The sequence below is a fragment of the Cibotium barometz genome, chromosome 12 (genome assembly GCF_041138505.1).
Source record: "Cibotium barometz isolate CiBa-2024 chromosome 12, ASM4113850v1, whole genome shotgun sequence".
In the NCBI taxonomy this organism is placed as follows: Eukaryota; Viridiplantae; Streptophyta; class Polypodiopsida; order Cyatheales; family Cibotiaceae; genus Cibotium; species Cibotium barometz.
The window spans coordinates 56,832,261-56,857,565 of record NC_141057.1 but is presented as its reverse complement, the minus strand read 5'-3'; the positions used below and the strand labels follow the sequence as shown (position 1 = coordinate 56,857,565).

Here is a 25,305-nt window from a genome sequence, read left to right as displayed (position 1 = left end):
TAGGTACATGAGCAGAGAGAGAGAGAGAGAGAGAGAGAGAGAGAGAGAGAGAGACTCAATGTAATCAAACACGATCAATAAATGATAGCAAATACAATGGTGAGTAGAGTGAAGTACAAGGGCTGAATATATAGGAGTGGAGAGTGGACAGATGTGGTGTAGAGAATGCCACATAGGCACACATATCTACCACAAGTGATGAGATAGTTGGCGGGAGTTCACACACCAGCGGACATAATATGTGGGTGTACATATGAAGCTCCAAAATACCCAGCATCACCCTACTCTAAATCAGCCCATATATGCTAAAAATCATCATCTGTGGCATCACGCATATCTGAGAGATCTTGATGATATGCCATGGTAACGGCATAAACTTGAGGCCTTCCGGAAAGTGCATCAACCACTACATTCTTCTTTCCAAGAGAGTGTAAAATCTGAAAATGAAACATAGAGAGGAAATTTGCCCATCTCATATGCTTTCCAGACAACTTCGTTTGCGTAAGAAAGTATCGAAGACTTGGATGATCCGTCTTAACAGTAAATTCAGCTCCCAACAAATAATGCTTCCACATCGTGAGAGCATGAATCACTACCAAAAGCTCTTTCTCATAAACCTGCAAATGAAGTTCCGCATGTTGCAACTAGCGGCTTTCGTATGCTACAGCATGTCCTTCCTAGTTTAATACTGCACCAATACAATCTCCACATGCATCACATTCAACGGAGAACGGTTTATGCAAGTTTGGCACAATCAAAACCAGTCCAGACATGATGGCTTGCTTTAAACCACGATAGGCCTCCTTTTGTACATCACCCCACTAAAATACAGCCTTTTTCTTGGTGAGATCATGTAATGGCGAAGCAATTTCAGTAAAAAGCTTAATAAATCAACGGTAATATGAGCATAATCCCAAAAAACTTCAGATTCATGAACCGTCTGCAACTCTAGTCAATCCTTGATTACTTGCAATTTGGCCGGATCCATGCGTACCTCTTCCTTGATACAATGTGACCAAGATAGTGGATTTCTGATAGAAAGCTTCTTACCGTTGATGTAGAGCTTGTGACTATGAAGCTCTTCGAACACAATAGCCAAGTGCTCTCAGTGTTGTTCCTCATCTTTGGAAAACACAATGATATCATCAAAGCAAGTACCAGTAAATTGTCTGTGTTTTCTGAAAATCCTATCCATCGTCCGATTAAACATGGTTGGTGCGTTGGTAAGTCCAAACGGCACTACCAAGAACTCATAGAGCCCAAACTGCATACGAAAAGTAGTTTTATATACATCCTGCGGTGCAACTCGTATTTAATGGTAGCCGCTCTTGAGATCTATTCAGCTAAAGCAAGATGCACCTTCCATCTTGTCCAGAATGTCATCAACGCGTGGAGTAGAAAATTTGTTCTTTATCGTAACCTTGTTAAGGGCACGATAATCGACGCACATTCTGAATATAACATCCTTCTTTTGCACCAATAACACCGTTGAATAATAAGGAGAAGAGTTGGGTTGTATCAATCCTTTCTCAAGTAAGTCATTTACTTGCGCCATAGTCTCTTCTTGCTGACTAGCACTTATCCTATATGGAGGCCAATTGGGCGGTGTACTACCACGTATCACATCAATACGATGATCTTCGAGACACTAGGTGGTAACTCACCAAGCAACGCATCTCGAAAACAATCACTATCGCAATGTAGGAAATCTACTCGCTCTCAAGTTAGTTGATCAACATTCACACTTTCATGCTCAACACTCTCTTACAAAAACCAAGTAAGAACAAGTTGATTTCTTTATTACCTTATTGGCCTGTATATGACTGACAATAGGTATGGTACTTCCTCAGTACCAGCATCTATAACAATCTCTCTACCTCTATGCATGAAACTGATCTTCTTTGTTTTGTATGATTTCTTTGGCTCCATACAAAGCATGCCAAGGTATTCCCAACAAAACATCACAGCCACCATAAAGCTCTCATGATCAAGATAGCCCTGTATGTGAATGCGGAGCTTGCATTACATTCACTCCTTTACCCTCAAAAGCTACATCTGCATCCATTTGATTGCCATAATTTGATACATCCAACCCTCTATGGCGGCAGCCATCTGCACATAAATGAGATTGTCCATGGATGCATCATCAAAAAGAAATAGTGCAGGTTGATCTTTTAGTTGTCCCCAAACTTTACATATAAGTCTTTCAGTTGAAGTATGCCCTGTGTTTTCCAGTACATCTGGCACAGCATTTACATGATGCTTTTCGATGCCACTATCTACATGTTTCAAGTTTCGTGGGCCCCTAAAATACATGTGATCTTTAATAGCACATCCACAACATTTTCCATCATGTGCATACTCAATCCTCCGCTGTTTTGACAGTCCATGATCATTGTGTTTGCCCAAAGGCTTCTTGAATGAATGTTCCTTTTGTATCCTAGACATCTTTCTGATCACTTTTTAAGGGCTGTCCACCCTTTTTCTGATCATAACCAGCCCTCTTCTTAGCCTTGGAAGAATCTGAAATTAGCTTAACTTTGTCATGTTTTATGTGTAACTTCTCAGCTACGGTAGCTAAATGCGTTAACTACTAAAGAGTTTGATTTGGGTACACTTCAAGGCTCTCTTGAATGATTGGATGCAACCCAGACTCAAACTTCCTTTTCTTTTCTTCATCAAAGACATGAAAGGAGTAACTTTCAGCAGTACCTTCCAATATTTGGAGATGTAAGTCTTCACCGACTCCCCTTCTTCCTTGCTTCAGCCAATCCCATTCTTTTCGCACATTTTTAGCAAAGTTTGGTGGTAAGAATTGATCATAAAACTGAGTTTTAAATTCAGCCCATGTGCGGGCAACACATGATCCAAAAGTTTGGCCACCCACCAATCACTAGTTGTTTCTCTTAGATGCATACCCACATGCCTCAGTTTAGACTTCTCCGAGAAGTCTTCGTTGCAAAAAGCAATCTCAAATTGCCGAATAAAAGCAAGAGCTTTGGTAATTTCCATCTTCCCAAAGAAGTTCTCAAACGTGATGTCCTCATCCCCTGACTTGAACTCTTTGGCTTTTTTCTTTGAATGAAATCTGCCATGCCCAAAAATTTTAGCATTAGGAGACTCATGTCGAGCTCTCTTTCCACTATCCTGAGTGATACTCATAGATCGAGTGGAATCAACATGATGAGAATGCTCTCGAAGTGGAACAATATGATGAGGATGAGATATGGCGTCTTTTGAATCATCAGAATCTGCATGTGCTTCCCAACGAGAAGCCCTTCTTCCACTGAGGTCCTCGGAGACATCCTTTTGTCCTCTCAGATAAGACTTGGCCGATTCACGAGGATCTTATAAGCCATCTTTGTTGCCATGGCCTCAAAGGCTGCATCATCTGGAGAAATTTTCCTTTTTGTACTCCATACTTTTTGCACATCAAGATCGTTTCTCAAAGATCGTCACTCAACTGTCTCATCACGATATCGCCTAACTTGGCGCCTCAGGGCCTCCTACAGGAAATCACATAAAGATGCTATGCAATGCAGCATTGGTATGGATAATCCTCGTTCATGAGACTATACCAAAATAGTCGTGTTCCATTCATGTACACACCCAATGAAACACCAATTCTCTGGGCATGTACTCACAAGCACAATTCCCAACGGAAAGCCAAGTCCACAGTATCACATGAGTGGCATCAATCCTCGGCATATGCAACTGGCATGGACGCCAATCCAATGTATATACATAATGAGAAAGCATGGGTGGACGAGTAGGGTGCCAAATGGTGACACGTACACCCATGTCCATGCATGTAAAAAGATTAGTGATATAATCCCAAAAAATTGGGAGGCAATTACAGATGCTCTATCTAGGAGATGACAGGTACATTCACTTATCATAGAGAGTTGGATTCTGTTAACATACACTGAGGTTGATCATGGTAACGCACAACAAGGCCCTCTTTATATCTTTATGTGGTGAGATCTTTATTCACAGAGTAGAGAGAGAGAGAAGAGAATAGAAGTGAAGTAAACAACAAAATATCGGGTCCCAATTTACCCACTCAAACCCCCCCCTCCCCCCCTTCTGCAAGCAGGAGAATTTGCTTATATTGATTCTTTGTAGAATGCTGTACAATGCTTGAGAACAAGCGATATGACTGCCCAACGCAAGGACGAGAAAGAGCGTACGTCAACTGAGTATCCACCAAATCCGAGGCACTGCAGAAGACTCTTCGGGCCACTTATGCAAATCCAGATAGCTGTAGGACCACACATATGCTGGCTGAATGCTCAAGAGGAGCTTCGTTGGACGATAGGATGCCGTTTGTTGACTTGACTACTAAATGCTTTGCTGATTTATTGAATGATGAATGCTGAATTTAGGCGCCTGTTTTTATATGCTCAAAGGGTGCTGGTCGGCCAGATGATGCTGTCGGCCAGTTCCCTTCTGGATAAAAATTGCTATAAATAATAGCATTAAATGCTGTCAAGAACTCTTCCGAATTTAGATATAATACCTTCATGCTGTCCAAGTCTTTGCACTTGAATTTCCAGCACAATGGACTCTTGCAATGTTTGACTGAGAGCATCGGCAACGGGGTTATTCTTACCAAGGACATATTCAATCATTTTCCCAAATTGTTGGAACAATTGACTCCATCTGGACTGCGTGCAACCATTGGGCACTAGGCATGGTTTGCAACCATTTAAGTGCCTGGTGATCTGTCTTAACTCTAAAATCTCTCTCGTAAAAGAAGTGCTTCCAATGTTTAAGCATTGTCATCACCCCCAGAATAGAGTACATCCTAGAACGACTCAATGGATAAAAAAATTTCTCTAAGATAGATCTTAAGAGTGGCTATCATCGCGTTTGAGGCCGACATTCACAAAACCCCCTCAAGACTAAGCAGCGCGGCCATTATGAATTTGTGGTGATGCTCTTCAGACTAACCAACGCACCAGCGACGTTCAACAAGATGATGTCTCAAGTTTTTTAGGATCTCATTGGAAAATGCGTCTTCATCTTTCTAGATGACATCCTTATCTTCACAGGGACTGCAGAGCAGCATGAGCGAGATGTGGCACAAGTTTTGCAACTCTTGTAGGATAATGAGTTGTTTATGTTGCCATATATATAGGCAGTGATGTGTGTGAACACACTTAGGACCGCCGGGGCACTTTTTCCCTCTTTAGGAGGTTTTTTCCCCCTTGCTTGTATATACGCCCATCCTTCTAGGGCTAACTCATCTTTGTACATTGACACAATCTAATACACTTTGTGTTGTGTGCATTCTTGCTTCTTCTTCTCCAAGCTTTGTGTGCTTTCCTGCAACCCTAATTCCAACAATTGGTATCAGAGCAGGCATCACGTTCTCCGATTGAGGTGAGTTTTCACGACAACTTCCAGGTCCCTATACTCTGCAAATAAGCCCGTAGGGCTTAGCGTTCTCAGAATTTGCATCTGAGGTCGTTTCGGGCTCCGTTTTTGCATTTCAAGTTCTGCACAGGTGTTTTCATCATTTTCTGCAGAAATTTCGACAGTGCAGTTTTCTGCAAAACAGGCATACGTATTCTATTGTGGACCGTGCTACATAGCACGAGTTGTTTTTTGTTCAGTCTTTGCTTCATTACAAGCAGCTTTTGCATCAGTTTCAGTCAGTGGCCATGGTTGATAACAGCAATGATGTATTTCGCATGTTGTCTGCTGAAGACAAACTGGATGGAGACAGCAACTACCCACTTTGGGCATACATGATGCAGCATGTTTTGGTTGCAAAAGGAGTGTGGAACATTGTGCAGGGTACGGATGTACGTCCAGGTTCTGTGGATGTAGGATCTGTTGAGGATGTTGCAGGTTCTAGCAGCTCTACTGTTGCTGCTGTTTTACCCACTGCTGAACAAGCTCGTTGGGATGGTAAAGATGCGCAGGCTCATGCCTTGATTGCACTTTCTGTCAAACGTAACATCACCCCACATATTCGTTCAGCTAAAACAGCAAAACAGGCTTGGGATATTCTAGCTGGTTTGTATGCAGGTCGTAACGAGGCAAAAATCACTTACCTGCGTAAAGAGCTAGAATTGAAGATTATGCAAGAAGATGATGACATGAATGTTTTTCTTGCTGAGATTAAAGATCTCAAAGAACAGTTGATTTCTACAGGTGAGATTATTCTTGATCATTCTCTTGTGCAGACTGTTCTTGATGCTTTACCTGAGACATATCAGACTTTTGCTTCCACGTGGAGACTTCTTAATGAGGACAGACCTGATGCTGTCAAGTATGATACTTTAGTCAACAAGCTCTTGCAAGAAGCGCAGTCCAGGCAAAACAGGGCCAGGCAGCGTGCAGTTGATCAAGCATTTATTGCTGCCCAGCAGCAGAGAAGAAGTGGCAAGGCAGTCCCTTCCACTGTTTCTTCTCCTATTAGTAGGTCTGCAACTTCTTCTCCTTCCACAGGTAGCAACAATAAGTCTGAGAAGGCTCTTGATAAAGGCAAGAAAAAGACCAGGTGCAACTATTGTAAGGCAAATGATCATGTCATTAAGAATTGCCCTAAGCTAAAGGCTAAAGAGGCAAAGAAGAAAGAGTCAAATGCAGCCACAATAGCGGATGCTTCTACAAATGCAGATTCTGCAAATGTTGTGCAGGATACAGAATGGGCGTTTAGCGTGTATTGCCAGTATGACCCATCTGTACATGATGCATGTTTGGCAGTTTCTGTTGACTCTCATGTATGGTATTTTGACAGTGGTGCTACAAAGCACATTACCTCGCATCGTGATATGTTCACTTCTCTTGAGGCTGTCCCTAATGGGAATACTGTCACATGTGCCAATAATGCTTCTTACCCAGTGAAGGGCATTGGTAAAATTATGCTTACTGCTGCAAATGGCAGCGCTTTCACACTTTCAGATGCTTTGTATGTGCCAGGGATAAAGAAGAATCTATTGTCTGTCTCTGCGCTTGCTAAACTTGGATTTGTAATCAAATTTGTGGATGACAGATGTACTGTTCATGATTTGACTTCTGGTGATACGATTATTGTATCTGGCACCTTGTTTCGTGGGCTGTATAGGCTCAATTCTTATGACAAGTGTGTGGAAGATTCAGCAAATGCGGTTTCTGATGAAAAGGCAGTTTCAGATGCAAAACTATGGCATGCTCGTTTTGGTCATCTGAACTTTGCTAGTTTGCTGCGTTTGCAGAAATTTGATATGGTTGCTTCATTGCCCCCTCTTGAGGCACCATTGAAACATGTTTGTGAAGGCTGTATTTTGGGCAAAATGCAGCGTTCTGCGTTTCCAAAGGATGGTTCTGTGCGGGCCACTCGCAAATTGCAGCTTGTACATAGTGATGTATGTGGGCCTATGCAAACTCCGTCATTTGGTAAACACTTGTACTTCGTGACTTTCATTGATGATTACTCAAGGCATGCATGGGTATATCCACTGAAGGCAAAGTCCGAAGTGTTTTTGTGCTTCAAACAGTTTTTTCTTATGGTTGAAAATGTATCCAATTGTACTGTGGGCACCCTCCGTACTGATCGAGGGGGGGAGTACATGTCTTAAGAGTTTGATGCATTTCTGGCTAGTCGTGGGATAAAACACCAATGTACAGTGCCGTATACCCCTCAGCAAAATGGTGTTGCTGAGAGGAAGAACAGGTCACTTATGAAGATGGCACGATGTATGGTTAAGAGCCAAGCTTTGCCACACGCGTTTTGGCTTGAGGCTGTCATGTGTGCTGCATATGTACTCAACAGGTGTCCCACTAAGGCCTTGCAGTCTATTACTCCATACGAAGCTTGGCATGGCAGGAAGCCTTCTATTGGTCACTTGCGTGTCTTTGGTTGCTTGGCCTATGCTTTAGTGCCTATGCAACAACGCAGAAAATTGGATGATAAGGCTGTCAAATGCATTTTTGTTGGTTACAGTGCTGAGAGCAAGGGTTACAGATTGTATCATCCGCAGTCAAAGCGTATCTTGATTAGTCGAGATGATGTTTTTGTGGAAGATGCTGTGCAGCCCTTGTTATCATGTACCAAAGAGACAGGTGTAAGCTCACGGGATGTATTTGATACGTTGTTGCCTCTCTTTACAGGTGGGAATTCAAATGTAAGTCCTAATGAGGCAAATATTCAGCCTATGCAGATTTCAAACGACATCATAGATCAGCCTATTTCTGATGCAGATTTACAGGATGTAATTCATGAGGATAGGGCTGAAAATGAGCAGGCTAGAGGTATGCCTAAATGGCTGGTGCAAACCTTGCGTGATAGTAAGATTGATGCACCTATGACTAGTCGTACTCGTTCAGGTTTTCAGCATGCCTCTTATGCATCAGATTGTTATGCTTTGGCTGTGTCTAGTATGTGTGAAGAGGAAGAACCTCTTTCATTTGATGAGGCACAAAATTCAGAAAATTGGTTGGCTGCAATGCAAAGTGAATATGATGCTATAATGAAGAATGGTACATGGTCTTTGTGTGATTTGCCTCTTGGTAAAAAGGCCATTGGATGTAAGTGGGTTTTTAAATTGAAACGAAAGCCAGATGGTAGTGTTGATCGCTATAAGGCTAGACTTGTTGCAAAGGGTTATGCTCAAGAAAAGGGCATTGATTTTGATGAGACCTTTGCTCCCACTTGTCGTATGACTACCATTCGTAGCATTTGTGCATTGGCAGCTCATAATGGTTGGAATGTACATCAGTTGGACATAAAGACTGCGTTCTTGAATGGAGATTTGCATGAGGAGGTGTATGTATCGCAGCCTCGTGGTTTTGTTCAAAGAGGGCAGGAAAACAAAGTGTGCAGGTTGAAAAAGGCTTTATATGGTTTAAAGCAAGCTCCACGAGCTTGGTATGAAAAGATACATGCATATTTGACTGCACACGGGTTTCAAAATAGTCCAACAGAAAGCACTTTGTATGTTAAACGTGTGGATGGTGTACATCTAATCATTGCTCTCTATGTCGATGACATGCTGCTCACAGGACCAAATGAAAGTCATATTGCTGATTTTAAGGCTGATTTTAAGGCTGATTTTGAGATGTCAGATTTGGGGCATTTGCATCATTATTTGGGGATACAATTTAAGCAGCGTGATGGAGGTATTGCTTTGTGTCAGACAAAGTATATTGAGACATTGTTGCGGAGATTTGGCCTTGAAGACTGCAAGCCTATTGCTACTCCAATGGAGACAGGTTTGAAGTTGAGTCTTCATGATGCTGGAGATCACTTTGATGTCACACTCTATCAGACAGCTGTTGGTTGCCTCATTTATGTATGCATTACGAGGCCGGACATTCAGTTTGCAGTCTCACAGGTGAGCAGGTTTATGCATAGCCCAGGGTCTCAGCATTGGAAGGCAGTTAAACGCATCTTTCGCTACTTGAGTGGCACCATACATCTTGGGTTGTTTTATCCCAAGGGGGGATCGTTGCCGCCAGATTTACATGCTTTTTCGGACTCAGATTGGGCTGGTTGCTATGACACAAGAGTGTCCACAAGTGGTTTTTGTTTCATGCTCGGTAGCTCATGCATATCTTGGTTGAGCAAGAAGCAACCTACTGTGGCCACTTCTAGTTGTGAAGCTGAGTACAGGGCAGCTTTCACAGCTACGGTTGAGTGTGTGTGGCTTAGACGGCTTATGGCTGACTTGGGTGTTGGACAGGAGTCTGCCACCTCTATCTTCACTGACAGTCAGAGCGCATTGGCAGTTGCGAGAAACCCAGTTTTTCATGCTCGCACAAAGCACATTGAGGTGCATTATCACTATGTCAGGGAGAGACTCTCAGCAGGAGAGATCAGCTTGGCCTATGTGCCAACACAGGACAACCTCGCCGATCTTTTCACAAAGGCGCTTCCTCGTGAGAAGTTCGAAGCTTTCCGCAAAGCTTTGGGCTTGCTCCCCTTTGTGGATTGATCTACTTCGGGCATGGCACTCCCCTATACATGAGTGCCAGTTCTCGTTCACACCATCACTCCCAGGGGGGATTTGTTGCCATATATATAGGCAGTGATGTGTGTGAACACACTTAGGACCGCCGGGGCACTTTTTCCCTCTTTAGGAGGTTTTTTCCCCCTTGCTTGTATATACGCCCATCCTTCTAGGGCTAACTCATCTTTGTACATTGACACAATCTAATACACTTTGTGTTGTGTGCATTCTTGCTTCTTCTTCTCCAAGCTTTGTGTGCTTTCCTGCAACCCTAATTCCAACAGTTTATCAATGCGAAGAAGAGTGAATTTTGAGTACTGGAAATTCATTACTTGGGATACATCATCAATTCATCAGGTATTAGCCTCGATCCTGAAAAGATACAGGCCATTATAAGTTGGGATATTCCCACGCATAGTAACTTGGACCGGCAGAAACGGTCGGTTCGGACCGGGTTGGAAACGGTGTTTCCGAGTTTCCGCGAGGTCGAAAACGGCAAGAAACGGAGTTTCTTTTGAATTTATTTTAGACATGTAAAAAACATGCATAGAGACATCCTATTAAATAAACTTATGTCAAGAGATGCAAAAAACATGCATAGAGACCTCAAACAAGACACATCAAAGACTCAAGTGGACATTAGAATCATAACACTTAACAGAATGTAGATAATGGACATGTATGATGTCGCGGCAAATTCATGTGAACCATAAAAAACTAAAGGCTGAAGGCTGAAGCATACATAGCGAGCTGCAAATTGTGATCATAATACATCATACATATCAGCAATGATCATCAAACTTGGGAGTCAGAGGTGCCCACTGTGGCACTGCCAATTTTCAAAATTAAATGGTTCAAAAACTACAAAATAACCGACATGCCGGCTGTCCATAATCCCTAAGGATAAGAAAAACTAACCGACATGCGCCCCCCCCCCCGTTTAACCTGCCCAAAAAAAAATGTACGGAAACGGCATTTCCGCCGGTCTGCCGTTTCCGAAAACGGCCGAACCGTTTCCAGAGGGCGGAAACGCCGTTTCTGGTTACTATGTTCCCACGACAGCCTAGGAAATCCGCTCATTTGTGGGTCTTTGTCAGGCCTACAGCACCCACATGACAAGTTTTCTGATCTTGCAGAACCTCTCACTGACTTGCTCAAGGGCGTGAAGACTCGTCGCCAGAAAGTATCCGTCACGGAATAGGCTTTAGAGGCATTCGAGGCAATGGAGAAATTTGCCTCAAAGTCGCCAGTTTTGAAGTTGGCATCATGAGATGATCCGTTCAAGGTGATTACTGATGCCAGTAACCTAGCCATTGGAGTTGTTTAACAACAACATGGTAGGCCCGTGGCTTACTATAACCGCAAGCTGAATAACCCCGAAAAGAATTATTCGGTATATAACAAAGAGCGTTTGGGCATGGAAAATCTACTCTTAATTGTTAGCTTATTTAGCACCTTGTAATCCACACATAAGCGTGTGGTCTTATCCTTCTTTTGAACAAACAAGATGGGAGCGGAAAATGGGGAGGAGGAAGGTCGGATAAATCTAGACTGGAGTAGCTAGGATAACTATTGCTCTAGCTCGCTCTCGAAGCCTTAAAAAGGCAGTAGGGCAACTTGCAGGGAGACTTGGACTAGAAACCAACTCTATGCGATGGTTCTCAAGTCTACTAGGTGGGAGATTGGGTGGAGGTAATCTCGCAACATGATATTGCTATATTGAGACAAAAGACCAGCCATCCACTGCTCCACTGCCACTGTTGTCTAAATTGCATTAGACTGAGAGCGGCCATATAGCAACGCACACTTTTCTCCTTTTCTTATGGCTTGTTGGGCTTGAATGTGGGAAATGAGTGGTATTCCAGGAATGCTCTGATCCCCGCAAATCATGATGGGCTCAAGTAACCTTCAACAATAGTGAAAGTGTCCTGCCTCCAATCACGAATGGATGCATACTATCTAAACCCCTGGATCCCAAGAATCATGTCACACCCTAAAAGAGGAGAGACAATGAAATCCCCCTAGAATGTTGCCCTCTGAATGTTAAACTCAACCTGCTGAGCTTTATGAGAGATGTGTGTACATAGACCAGGTGTAAACCAGTCCACGAAGGCAAATAGCGTGCAAATGACTGCAATAGATAATGGTGGTGTGGCTGATGTATGCATGGAGACTCCTTTGTTGCTACAACAACTAGCAGATTTTCATGATCGTGCTGCTATCTTCTTCTTTACTGGGCGTATTCCGTTGCTGCCTCGTCTTAGAGCATGGTTGGGCCGCTTGGTGTCGCATGAGGCACTTGAGGAGATTTATGATGGTCCGAGAGGCTTTTATGAAATACTTTTTCGCACTTCGGAAGCCCGTAGGGCAATCTTGGAGCAAGTGCCACTCTTTTTGGATGGGCAGTTGGTTCATGTGGTTCCGTGGAAGCCTATGGCAGAGTACCAAGATATGTTGCGCCAGGCTTGCCCAGTTTGGGTTGAAGTGAAACAATTCCCACCAATGTTTTGGCGTGTTTTACCAGGTCTCATGCGAGGTATCGGTGATGTCTTGGTGGTGCCTCGAATGACATCTAGAAACCGAAATCGTCTATGCATGTTGTGGGATACTGGGAGACCTAGGCCGACACAATTGCGTGTCAATATGGCAGGGCTGCAACCTTTAATGTATGAATTGAGGTGGGATACATTTGCTGGCCACTGTTTCAAATGTGGTGAGATGGGCCACTTTGTCTCCGAATGTCCTAAGAAAGAACAAGTTGTTGCTACCAGGGATATCGTTGATGGGCACTGGAATACCTGCACGTGTTGTGCATGCACATTTTCAGCCGGCAATGGCATTTGACATACATTTTGACTACTGCCATAAACATTATATCCCTCACAACCTACATAGGGTACTTCTCCATGGCGTGACATTGCCGATAGTTCCTCTCCGATAACATGTGAATTCATCCTCTTAGACATAAGTTCTTGTTCGGGCACCTGTGGGGATACCAAGGTATGTGGGACAATTGCCTTTTCTGCATAGGCATCCTCAATACGAGCCAAGTATGCACGTGCTGCATCCCTCGGTGGTGGCATGTGCAACTCTTGACCAATCATTTCCATTGCATGATCCATACAAGATTCAGCTTTCTTGGCCTTCAAATGATCATGTACCAATGGATCCTCGCGGCGGTAGAGCTTCAATTCTTCTTGTTGTGCATAAAGAAGACCCTACATATGAAACAAGAGAGAAAATCCAACAGCCATTGTCCAATACCTATGCGGCCAGCATTGAAGTGAGGGAGAGAGAACAACGGATAAGCAACAGCCCACCCATACGACCAGCACAAGATAGCAAGGAGAAGAGGGCAACTGCTGCACGGCCAGCACTCAACAGGAGAGAGAACAGCTATAATCGGCCAGATTGGTGCTAGCGCATGCTGAAAACAGCCCTCCCTTTTGCCTCTTTAATAGAGTCGACCAGCCTAATATGAGCCCCATGCTTTTCCTTTAAGCCAAAAATAGGTGAGCTGGCTCAAAATATCAACTTTATGCTTTTCTTGGCTTGATGCCCAAGTTTCATCTAGGCACCTCCTTCTGTCCAGGGATCCATGCCCAAAATAATAATAAGTCTAGGCAGGTTTTAATGATGTGTAAACACAGTGACTTATAGACCTTATATTTTCAATTTCAAAGAGAAGACAAGTTGTCACATGCCACAAACCAAAATTCCATTAAAACCAAGTTGAAACCATACATATATGAATCATGATAGGCTAAGTCATACAATGCGAGGCGCTCTAGGCACAAGTAGTAGTAAGTACAAGAAGTGATACAAAAAAGAGAGGCTAGAGGGTTGGGGCTAGAATCTAGATGAAGGAGGCTAGATGAAGAAGTGATCACTATCAAAATCAGAGCTCTCGCTAGGATCATCTCCATCAGAAGAGTGCCCATCAGAGCGCTCGCGGAAGTCACATTCACTAAGGATGTTGCCCTCGTCATCAAATTCGGGCTCTCTAATGTCATGTGACAAGACAATCGGAGCGTCCTCATTTGCAGGAGCAAAGGAAGAACTACCAGAACCTCGTCGTGTGTAGGTTGGCATTGTGCTACTCGAGCCGGAATGAAAGGTGCATCCGTGAGTGCCTACTCGCACTCCTTTGCTACTAGGCCGAGTTGTTGCACGCCCACGACGAGTATGAGAAACTCATCGATCAATCTTCTCAAGCTCCGCATACAATCTCTCTTCTTCCTCATCTACCTCCTTGTGGACACTCTTGAGAGAGTCGCTTGTGAGCTTGAACTCGTCCACATTGACCTACAAGCGATAATGCGCATTGACACATAGTTATTATCAAATAAAACTCAAAAAGCAAAAAGTCAAAAGTTTACAACTTAAGTTTTAACTTTTAAGTGGTCATTAGTAGTAACTTATACCTGTCTAGCAGAGTCCATCTTGTGCATTTGGCAGGCAGCATGCGCAAGTTAGTGCGGCAACACACTAGCTGCTCTAATTGTCGTGTGGTCAAGCGATTGCAGAGCTTCGTGTCTATGAGAGAGTAGGTGCTCCAATTCCTCTCACATGCACCCAAAGCGCAATCTTGAGTCAAGAGTCTCAAAGCCACCTTTTAGAGGCGGCTGGGCATGTAGCCAAATGTCTCCCACCAAAAAAGGGGTTTCATAAGATACTCCCTTTTCCAAGTATGCGGTGATGCAAGTGCAGCTCCCCCCCCTCTGGTGGTTGTAGCTAATGAGCTCCTCCAAGAATTTCCCATGGAACTCCTCTGGCAATGCCTTAGGCAAGAAGGCATCGCGGTCCTCTAGCAACTCAATGTCGGTAAAGAGGGCGGGTCATTTGTAGGCCATATGTAGCAAGGCAGCAAGACCATGGATAGGTCGCCGCATCCACCTCCATCTCCTATCCACAATGTGCAAAAGATCTTCGCGCTTGTCCTCATCGAGGGAAGAACAAGCGCGCAACTCGGCGATGGCCTTTCGCATGAAGTGGACCAAGAGGCCCAAGGTAGCACCCTCCATGTCAGTCATGCATAAAACCCTATAGAAGGGGGTTATGGCAATGACAATGCTCCGCACCTCGACCCAAAAATCCTCACGCAAGCACAATTTTTGCATGTCCTTTGCGTCACTCGTCTCTCTCACGTCCCAATCCATCCACTCCAGGACAACCATTGTTTGGTGAAGAGGTGTCTTCACATCATATAGCCTCTCCAAGAGAAGCCACATGTATGCAAAGCGTGTGGTGGTAGGCTTCTTTAGCTCAAGAGTGCTATGTGCACGAGACATGGCAAGCACCTTCACCTTTGAGGTGAAAAAGGTGACAATGGAGGTGGCTTGCCGCATGATCGTCTTCATCCACTCCAACTTGCCCGTGTCCTCCATGAGCAAGTCTACACGATGAGATGCACATGCTATTCACACTATGGAGGAATAATCCCTCTCTACCAAGCGACCCATCTGTCAGCAATTTGATGCATTGTCGGTGATGACCTGCACCACATTTTCTGGGCCAACCTACATCATACATGCCAAAACATTTAAATAAGTAACGTAATCATAATTTCAAGAGAAAAAAAGCAAGGCACACCTCACGATTCTCACCTCAATGATGGCTTGCTTGAAATGGCGATATATGAAGTTGCCCATTGTCTTCCTCCCCTTCTTCCCGGAATCCAACACTTCAAATATACCAGACAGAGCATGAAAACACAGCAAAAGTACCATAAACAATATAATAACGCCACATTGAGCCGGAACAGCCGGCCCCCCGTAGGAACTTCTTTATTCAAATATAAGCTTTTACAATAAACCAAGTTGTGGATGCATACAACACCGGATTTTCCACAAAGCATTAGTGAATCTCTTGCCTAGATATCTTCTTCTTCTTTTTTTTCCCCCGGGAAAAAGATCCTTCAATTAGTTAAAGAAAAAAAAAACAGCCGCAAAGGCTAAGTACAACCACGAAGGGCTAGATACAAACTCGCCTCATATAAGGGCGGGAAACAAACGATCAAAGGGGAAGAGATACTTCTCCTCCGGCCAGCCGCTCTGTGAGGAGAAGGCTATCTCATACATGGGGAGGGAGGGGGTAACAACTATCCAGGTGGTCTGTAATGCCAAATGAGGTCACCTCCTCTATTTATGAGGAAAAAGCCAGGCCTCCAAAGTCTCAAGAAGGCTTCCCGCCGCTTCCGCATGCGGTCAGAACCTCCCTGCAGCTTCCCCCACTAATCGCGGAGGGTGTGAATGATGTCGAGCCATATGCTCCTGATGGTCTTAGCCGGCGGAGTGTGGGTACCCTCGATGGCCTCGCCGCATCTAGCACTCCAGATGTGCCAGGCTACGGACGCTACTGCAAATCTCCCTGGTACTGCTGCAATACGATGGTGGGGGACTGAAGGGCTAGTCCCTCATAAGTCCTGACCACTCTAGCCTCGGTGGCCCAAGCGACAGTACCCCAAGTGATGATCCGGGTCGATGCCCTATCCATAGCGAAGACGCGGAGAATCCGCTGCCAGATCAACTGAGCCTTCGGGCAATCCCAAAGGCAATGTCGCTGAGACTCCTGGGGATGGTCGCACCTCCAGCAAGCTCCTGACCGACCTCCGACTGCCAACCAAGTACCGAGGCCCGACCGCCAAACTTCTGTGTGCCATCAGCCAAAGAAAGAGAGTGATCTTCCTCGGGCAATAGCTGCCCCAAAGCCTCTTCCAAAAATCTGAAAGGAAGCGTTGTGATAGGCCCTAAGACTGCCAGTGTGCGGCTGCTGAAACGGTGTGCCATCTATCTCAGGCATCTGGTTCCCACGGCCAAGCCGCATTGTGTATGCAAAGAAGGGGGCATCCAGAGTCTCCTCCCGATCTGCAGGATCATGCCAAGTCCACTCACCAAGGTCCCACTACAACCGCGTGAGAGGTCGGCTCTCCCAAATCCATAGCCGCCATAGTCTCTCCCTGGCAACCTTGGCCAATGCTCGATCTATGTGCCTTTCCCGTGCCCGAAAACCAATCACCCTCACCCTCTGCAAGGTGCATGCAAACCAAGTTCTCTTAGCCTTCCACAACATAACCTGGAGGCTGAGCCATGTAGACTTCTTCTTCTAGAGTCCCATTTAAGAAAGCATTGTTTACATCCATTTGATATATATTCCACTTATTCATTGTAACAACAGAAATGATAAGTCTTACTGAATTCATTTTTACAACAGGGACATATGTTTTTTCGTAGTCTATCCCATGCTTTTGAGAAAAATCTTTTGCAACCAACCTAGCCTTATGCCTTTCAATTTGTCATTCCTTGTTATGCTTGATTCTGGAGACCAATTTGCAACCAATAGCTTTCTTCCCTTTTGGAAGCTCACACAAATCCCATGTTTCATTCTTATACAAGGCATGCATTTCTTCATCCATAGCATTCTTCCATTCATGTTTGTTACATGCATCTTCATACAAAACAAGCTCATTTTGTGCCATGACAGTAGTAAGCAATGCAAAGTTCCCATCTCTCTAGTCTGCCATGGGATCCAATAGAAAAAGTGAGTAGACCACTGTCCTCACTGCTCCATGGACCGCCACAAGGATATCGTGTCTAGTAAACACACCTAGGCATATTGCGGGGGAGGGGGGGGGTTCGGGTCGGGAATAGGAGTCAGCCACTCCGGAGGAATAGCTGAGTCAATGTCGATACTGAGCCTGTCTCCACCCCAGATCCCTGTCAGGCCTCTCTACTGCTCCTCCTGAGGTAACTGCCTATGTGCAATCCAATCTCCGAGAGACCTGGCTAGTCCCATGCTCAAGGCGCCCCAAGATATATGTGATCGGGCCCCTAGCATGGTAAACGGATTGGGGGGTTCTAGACCAAAGGCTGCCGAAGCTGCTCCTCTAAGGCCATTATCCCAAGCAAGAAGTACACTGGCTGCGAATCTGTCCTCAAAGGCAGGGCTAAAACCACGGGCTCTCATCTCTGTGAAGATCCATCTAGTATTTTGCGGCCACGGGCCTCCAAGGCTCAAAGTGCGGGCTGAAATCCGGGCCACTCTTGCCAAGATATCTATCTAGTGCCAAGATAAAAACAACACCAAAAAGCCATCCGAAAACTGTCTCAAAACAGTCCATGAATCTGCTCATAAACAATCTATAAAACAGCCTGCTACAGAGCCAAAAACAGCCCTGAACTCTGTGCCATAACAGCCCCAAAACGGAGCCTCAAATCAGCCCCATAAGAGCTCTTAAAACTATCCCATATTCTTCCAAAACAGCCCCAGAAGGTGGCTCATGAAGAAGAAATACCAACAATTGCCACCTGTGCTCTCTAGCGCATAAGAGAGAAAATCCAGCTGCCGTCGGCCAGCACTGAAGTGAGAGAGAGAGAGAGAACAGATCAGCAGCAGCCCACCTGTACAACCAGCGCAAGATAGCCAGAAGAAGAAGGCGATTGTTGTACGGCCAGCATTGAAAGGAGCAGGAGAGAGAGAGAGAGAGAGAGAGAGAGAGAGAGAGAGCAGCCATAGTTGGCCAAATTGGTGCTAGCGCATGCTGAAAACAGCCCTCCCTTTTGCCTCTTTAATAGAGTCAACCAGCCTAATATGAGCCCCATGCTTCTTTTCCTTTAAGCCAAAAATAGGTGAGCTGGCTCAAAATATCAACTTCAACTACCCATCTTGATATTCAATTTGCAGTGTCACAGTTGATTTATGCATTGTCTTAGCACTTGGCAATAGCAAGCTGTCGGATGCCCTATATATCTATGCACTACCCGTTTTGATATTCAATATGCAGCAATGTCACAGTTGATTTATGCACTGTCTTGGCACTTGGCAATAGCAAGCAAGGAAGCGTGTCTTCCGTTATCTTGAAGGCACTCAGGACTTTGCATTGTTTTATAACAATGCGTCTTCTTTATGTTTGACCGCCTACACTGATAATGACTGGGCAAATGTTATGACACTAGAGTGTCAACCAGTGGTAACTGTTTCCTTCTTGGAAGTTCATGCATTTCATGGCTCAGCAAGATGCAGGTGACAGTAGCCACTTCTAGTAGTGAGGCTGAGACTTCATAGTCACAGGGGACGGAAGGGACGACAGCTTGGGACACGGGGACACCGTCCCGAGACGTGGCAGAAACGGGAACGAAAGAGGACGGTCGAACATCCCTCTAGAAGCGTCCCTCACAAGGGACGGGGGATGGGAAAAGCTGTTGGCCGAGAACGGACCTGTGGGGGGACGGCAGAGAGCCGTTGTGTCCTGCAACGGTCCTTCTTTTTGCCGTTTTCTGGCCGTTTTTGGCCATTTAGGTGGCCGTTTGGGGACGCCTTCTCCTCTTGCCACTTGGGCCTTGGCCTTTGAGGCTTAGGCCTTGGCCCGTGCCTCTCTCTCTTGCCTATCCATATAAGAACAACCACACGCACACACCTTCAAGAAACTTTCAAGTTTCAACTCTCTTGAGTCTTTAGTCTTTGGCACTTTGCTCATTACTCAAGCTTCAAGCAACAAGCCACACTCTATGAGTGTATCTACTCTCTCTAGTCTCTCTCCCTCAAGCTTCTTCCAACTTCCAACTTCCAAGCCTCTCACACTTGCGAACTTGCCAATGACCTTGTCTTCATCAACGCAAACTTGCGAATGCTTTGCAAGAGCGTGACCAAGAAAGTAGATCCCTTCATCGAGTGGGAGATGAGGCAATAAGAAGAGCAACAAGTGAATGAGGTGCAGCAGCAGCATGCCAATGCGGATAAGCTTGATGCTCCTTTGGCACGAGCTACCCATGACTATGAGGCGAGAACTTCACGTGGATGATCATTCATGGATCATGATTCATGGGCCTTACTACTTAGCTCTAGCCTCTAGGCTTTAGCACTTTTTGTCATTGACTCATTTGAGTCCTTCCATGTATTGGGCCTCCTTAAGGCTTAGTCCTGACTCTTGAGTTATGACTCATTTTGTATCTACTTGATTATTAATACAATCAACCGTCAACACCTTCACTCTTTGATCGGCATATTTTGTTAATATGACTCAAAAGCTTACCATTTTAGTGTAAATTTGTGCTCATTTTGATGTACTTTCAAAGTAGAATAAGTGTAGAGTAGAAAAACTTTTAAAAAAAATATTTTTTGAGTGTCATTCTCTCCCCCGTCCCCGTTCCCTACTTATGGCCGTCCCCCATCCCGTCCCCGTCCCCCATTATCCCGTCCCCGTCCCCCATTACCGTCCCCCGTCCCTTGTGACTATGGACTGAGTACAGGGTAGCATTCAAAGTTACTGTGGAGTGTGTATGGCTTCGCCATCTAATGGCAGATCTTAGTATTAGACAACATTCTTCTACCACCACTTTCACTGACAGTCAAAGTGCATTAGCCATCACGCGGAATTCAATTCTTCATGCGCGAACATGGTGCATTATCATTATGTCAGGGAAAGGCTCCATGTAGGAGAGAGAATCTTGACTTACCTACTTACACAGACCAATGTGGTAGATGGGTTTAACAAGCTTTCCGCAAAGCTTTAAACTTATTACCTCTACCACGCTAGTCTGCTACACCCTGTACACGTTCACACCATTCACTTCAGGAGGGTTTGTTAGCCTCTGGCCTCCAGGGAGTCCTGGTGTGTGAACAGTCTTACTCACTGACACTTTGGTTTTTTTCCCATGTGAACACACTCTAGTGTGTTGGGCACGTTAGCCCTAGGACTACAAGTATCTTTTTACCCTGTGCTGGCAGGGGTTTTTTTTCCCATGTGAACACAATCTTACGTTAGCCCTAGGACTACAAGTATCTTGTACTCCACTCATTTCTCATCATTGTATCAAGTACTTTCAGCTATAACATCTTGTCTCTCTCGTTCTCTGAGCTCGATACGACTGTGTGTGACTATATGTGGGTGTGTGTCTGCGTGTGGGCAAAGCATCTACTCCCTCATCCAACAATGTCTTGCCACAAATAGCTATGCTCCATTGGCATCCATACAAAAGCATGTGTGTGCCAAGCCGAGACATAGAAGACCTTAATGATCACGCACACGGATGTAGAGCAGATTAAAAGAACTTGGAGAAACTCTTACCATTAAATTTACTGCAATTTTTAAGTAACTTTCGGCTTTAGGTCGAATTGTGATAACTTGAAAGAAAGCTGGAAATCCTCATATCAACATTCTTGACCCCCTCAAATTAAGTCAAATTTTGATATTTTTTGAGGAAAAGAAACCACTAGAGATTTCCTACTCACTTGGAGCCACCAAACTCTTGGGAGCAGTAAATCCCACCGAACCCTAGACCAGCAGCCTTGCGCAGGGTATCCACGGGGAAATACCCTTTTCTGTCCCACTCGGCTGCAAAAGGCAGAAACTCTTGTCGAGCGAAATCCTGCACAAAAATTGCAAGGAATTTTCAAACACTGTGTGATAATCTTTATTTCGTGGAAAGGTAGAGTCGCAACGTACGGATGCGAGCTTGCGGAAGTTGAGCTGGTCGGACGAGAGGCGGTGGGCGTCCCAGTCGAGGGCGCGGGCTGAATCGCAGAGGGCCCTCCTGCCAAACGAGATGCGCTTTGCTTCACAATTGACGAACCTCCAGCAGCGCATCATGACGAGTGCACTTGCTTTCAATGGAAGGGCATGCCCTTCTTTCAAACCGCAAATTCTGCTGGCAGACAGACTAACACAGTGCCGCAGGGAGGAACTTGCGCTTTGATGTTTTTTCCAAGTGGTCGTGTGGAGTTTGGGGATCTCGGTGTTTTTAGTTGAAGGTCGGAGAGCCCAAAGGTGAAAAAAATTGAACCTGCATGTAGGTATTAATTTGTTGCTTCTTTAGAGACATTGGTTTAAAGAGAGATTAATTTTTAAATACAAAAATTTAGATACATTGGCTTAAAGAGATATTAATTTAAATACAAAAATTTAGATACATTGGCTTAAAGAGATATTAAACTTTTGTATTTGAACATAAATAAGTACCAATAAAAAAGATTAATCAAACTCGATGTTTAAGCTTAGCACAATAATAAAGATTAAGCAAACTTGTTTAAGCTTACTTGAAATCTTATCAAACTAGAGTTCTCAGTTAGATTTGAATTCTCACAACTACACATTACACATTAATTAGTTCTTTTTTTTTAGATATTCGTTGATAGTTTATTGAGAAAGCCGATGTAGCTTTACAGTAGAACCATGGTGATCAAGAAAAACAAACTTCATAAGCAAAGGGATTATAATGGACTAATCTGATAGTGGGTCAATAGATTAACATTTCATTTCATGACATATTATTCTTGCCTTGATGGGTCAATGACTTAATAATTTTATTTCATTTGTAAATGTTTTACATAATAAGAACTCAAAAGGTAACCTTTATGTTGGCCCTCCCTTGAAGGGCAAAGAAAAAAATATGCTCTTCACAGTGAAGGACAAATTTGAAAGAGGCCTTCTTAAGAAAAAGGATACCCTACTTGCAAAAATAAATGCTGCTTGGGATACTATGATGTAAAAACAATTCTTCTTCTTTTCCTCTCTCTCTCTCTCTCTCTCTCTCTCTCTCTCTCTCTCTCTCAATTCCAAGAATAAGTCCTTTCTCTTTGACAATTCATGATGTTCTCTCTCTCGTGCGAGGAGTGCTTGAATGGAGGTGCAAAGGCGTTTATAGGGAGGGGAGACTAGCCTCGTTCTCCCTACTACATGAGAGGGGCTCTTGGCCTTGTGGGATTCCTAACGTATTCACCTTAGGTTGCGTAAGTAATCATTTAAGTAATGCCATATAGAAACTTTAATGTATACCATTTGTAAATATATATACCAACCTATTTATGGTTGAATAATTAACCACTTTTACACAATCAAGGTTTTTGGTCCATATATGAACAATTTGAGTATTGTTCATAATGGTTGGGTCTTTTAATTGATGAGTTATTTACCATTCTTGTAGTTTTGTAGAGAAAGCAAATATTGAGATCATTGAGTAGGCAATTGGATAATATTCTTCTATTATTTTGCTTATATATGTTGCTTCCTTAATTCTTGATAGAGCCAAGTATGTAATCCAAGTTTTCATATCCCTTTTAGGATAAACACAAGGTATGAAAGGAGATGCACCTATTATTAACATGTGTAGGGGAGGGGGCCACGTTGATCGCATGGATCTATTTATTCATGAGGGGGCCACGTTGATCGCATGGATCTATTTATTCATGAGGTGGCTATAACAAGGTAGAAATTTCTCCATCATTAGTCCTTGTGAATGATGATGGATCATTCCACATACAGCTAGTCTTGGATAGGGAGTTGTTTGCACATAATGGTGTAATTCGCTCTCCTATTTATGTATTTTTTGTAATTGGCGTCCATGGCTTGTGAGTATTTTGGGCATGGTGGGAATCATTATCCCGGTATAAATTTCTCCATCATTAGTCCTTGTGAATGATGATGAATTATTCCACGTATAGCTAGTCTTGGATAGGGAATTGTTTGCACATAATGGTGTAATTTGCTCTCCTATTTGTGTATTTTTGTAATTGGTGTCCATGGTTTGTGAATATTTTGGGCATAAGGGGAAGCATTATCCTTTCATGTTGCTTTATCTACTTGAGGGTTTACAAAATGTACCTACATTTTTTCAAGGTTGTGATTATTTGTATAACATAGGTCCATTCACTCGACTTACCAATCCAAGACTTGCATTATTGATTTTTAGTATCGCGAGAGTTCCCAATCCTCCTATGCTTTTGTGTTTTGAAATTTGATACATCTTTTCATGCAATGCTGTAGTTATTTTTTCTTCATGAGTATGCCTTTCTAATTATAAGGAACTAAGCACATCGACAAAAGGTAGGTTCTTCTATCTCAAATCGTCGTCATAGTTTTGTTTGTCTGCATGTTGCTATTTGTTTTTTACATTATATACTTTGAAAACCCAATAGTGTTAGTAGATCCTACTTATACAAATCTTCAATGACTAATACATCAATCCCTTCAAAATAATGTTCATCATATATTGAGTAATCTAATTTAGAAATGTTAATTTAGTGAATATAATATCTTTTACCTATCAATGATATTAAATCAAAAATAGCAAACTGTAATGATGATATAATTATGAGAGCTCAAATAAATTTTGGGAAGATTTGTAACATGATGTTTACATGGTGGTATGTAGATTGTATTGTTGAACAACCAATATAACAAAGTTAGTGGTGCATCAAGGTCCAAGATTTTGAATTGTGATAGCTCTAAAGTATGAGCTCAAATATTTATCTTGAATTGTAATGGTAAGATTATGATAGCTCTAAAGTATAAGCATCACTTGTAGGTCTTTTCTCTTCCAACTCCACTTATAAAAAAAATTTTGAACTCTATTAAACACTATTCTCTTTTTTGCTACTATGTCAACTAAACTTTCTATTATAGCTTATAGGATGTTAGATATAATCTCTCTCCCCCTATTATCCTATCAAAGTGCTTGAAAATAGCCCCCGTCATCATTAGGACCAAAACATTAAAAAAGGGCCCTTTCTTAATCTTTTGATTAAGAAACTAGAAAATAGGGAACTGCCATGTGCACACAAATATGACATTGTTGTCTCCTCTATCTTGGAGATTTCGAGCTAATTTTTAAATCAAAACCGCTGGTTTTCCTCTAACTTGGCTGAAATGCACTGAAAACAAGGAGAATCTGTCAATTTGAACGGTGTATTAAAAATAAGGAAAATATGTCTTATTCCGTGTGGTCCAAAGAACAAGATCCATCTCATTTTGGCTCCAAGAAATTTGAACGCCAACACTTTCCCTCTCTTTCCTTGTCAAAGTCATCCTCGTGTTACAATGGATGCTTTTCATAATGTCTATGCTCATGCATTTTATGAAGCTGAATGTTAGTTGCACCTTTCAATAGATTGCTCTCACATGTTGTTCACAGAGTAGTCCTAATAGCAATATTATACATTGTTATCCTTGTTTCTTTGCATGTTGTCACAAAGAATACTAGAATATAGTGAGGATGAAGTAAACATTGCTACTTGATACGAAGGAGTGCATTGGAGCATAAACATGTAAAATTGAATACTTGGTTGCAGTCCACACACATTTCATTGTTGAGAGAAAAACATGTACAAAGATCTTACAGATATATCTTTAAATAGGTTGGGTTCCCACATGAAACAACCCTCATGTTCTTTTTCATGTGACCTTTGATGAAATATCGGGTCTACATGGTTGATTTTGATCGGTGGGGCAAGGGTCCATTAAATGTTATGCGTATTTGACATTTTTGAGACGGGGGACGTGTGTTCTCTTGAGATGTATTTGTGGGAGAATTTTTTGCTCAAATGTTTTTATGTTGGTGTGGTGATATGTAAAAGGTCAAAGGGTGCATTC

The 25,305-nt window shown here is 43.3% G+C and overlaps 1 protein-coding gene across 1 annotated transcript in view; it reads right to left on the bottom strand.

Moving 5' to 3' along the window:
• The window catches only part of LOC147633624 (uncharacterized), a 53,907-nt gene extending 32,233 nt beyond the window's left edge, over positions 1-21,674 (bottom strand). The window contains exons 1-2 of the mRNA XM_086806769.1: positions 21,385-21,674; positions 21,171-21,307 (exon numbers count right to left, since the gene is read on the bottom strand). Of these exons, the coding sequence (XP_086662895.1) occupies positions 21,171-21,307; positions 21,385-21,528 (281 nt within the window). The 5' untranslated portion in view covers positions 21,529-21,674. The remainder of the gene's footprint in view (positions 1-21,170; positions 21,308-21,384) is intronic.
• Positions 21,675-25,305: the final 3,631 nt, after the last annotated feature.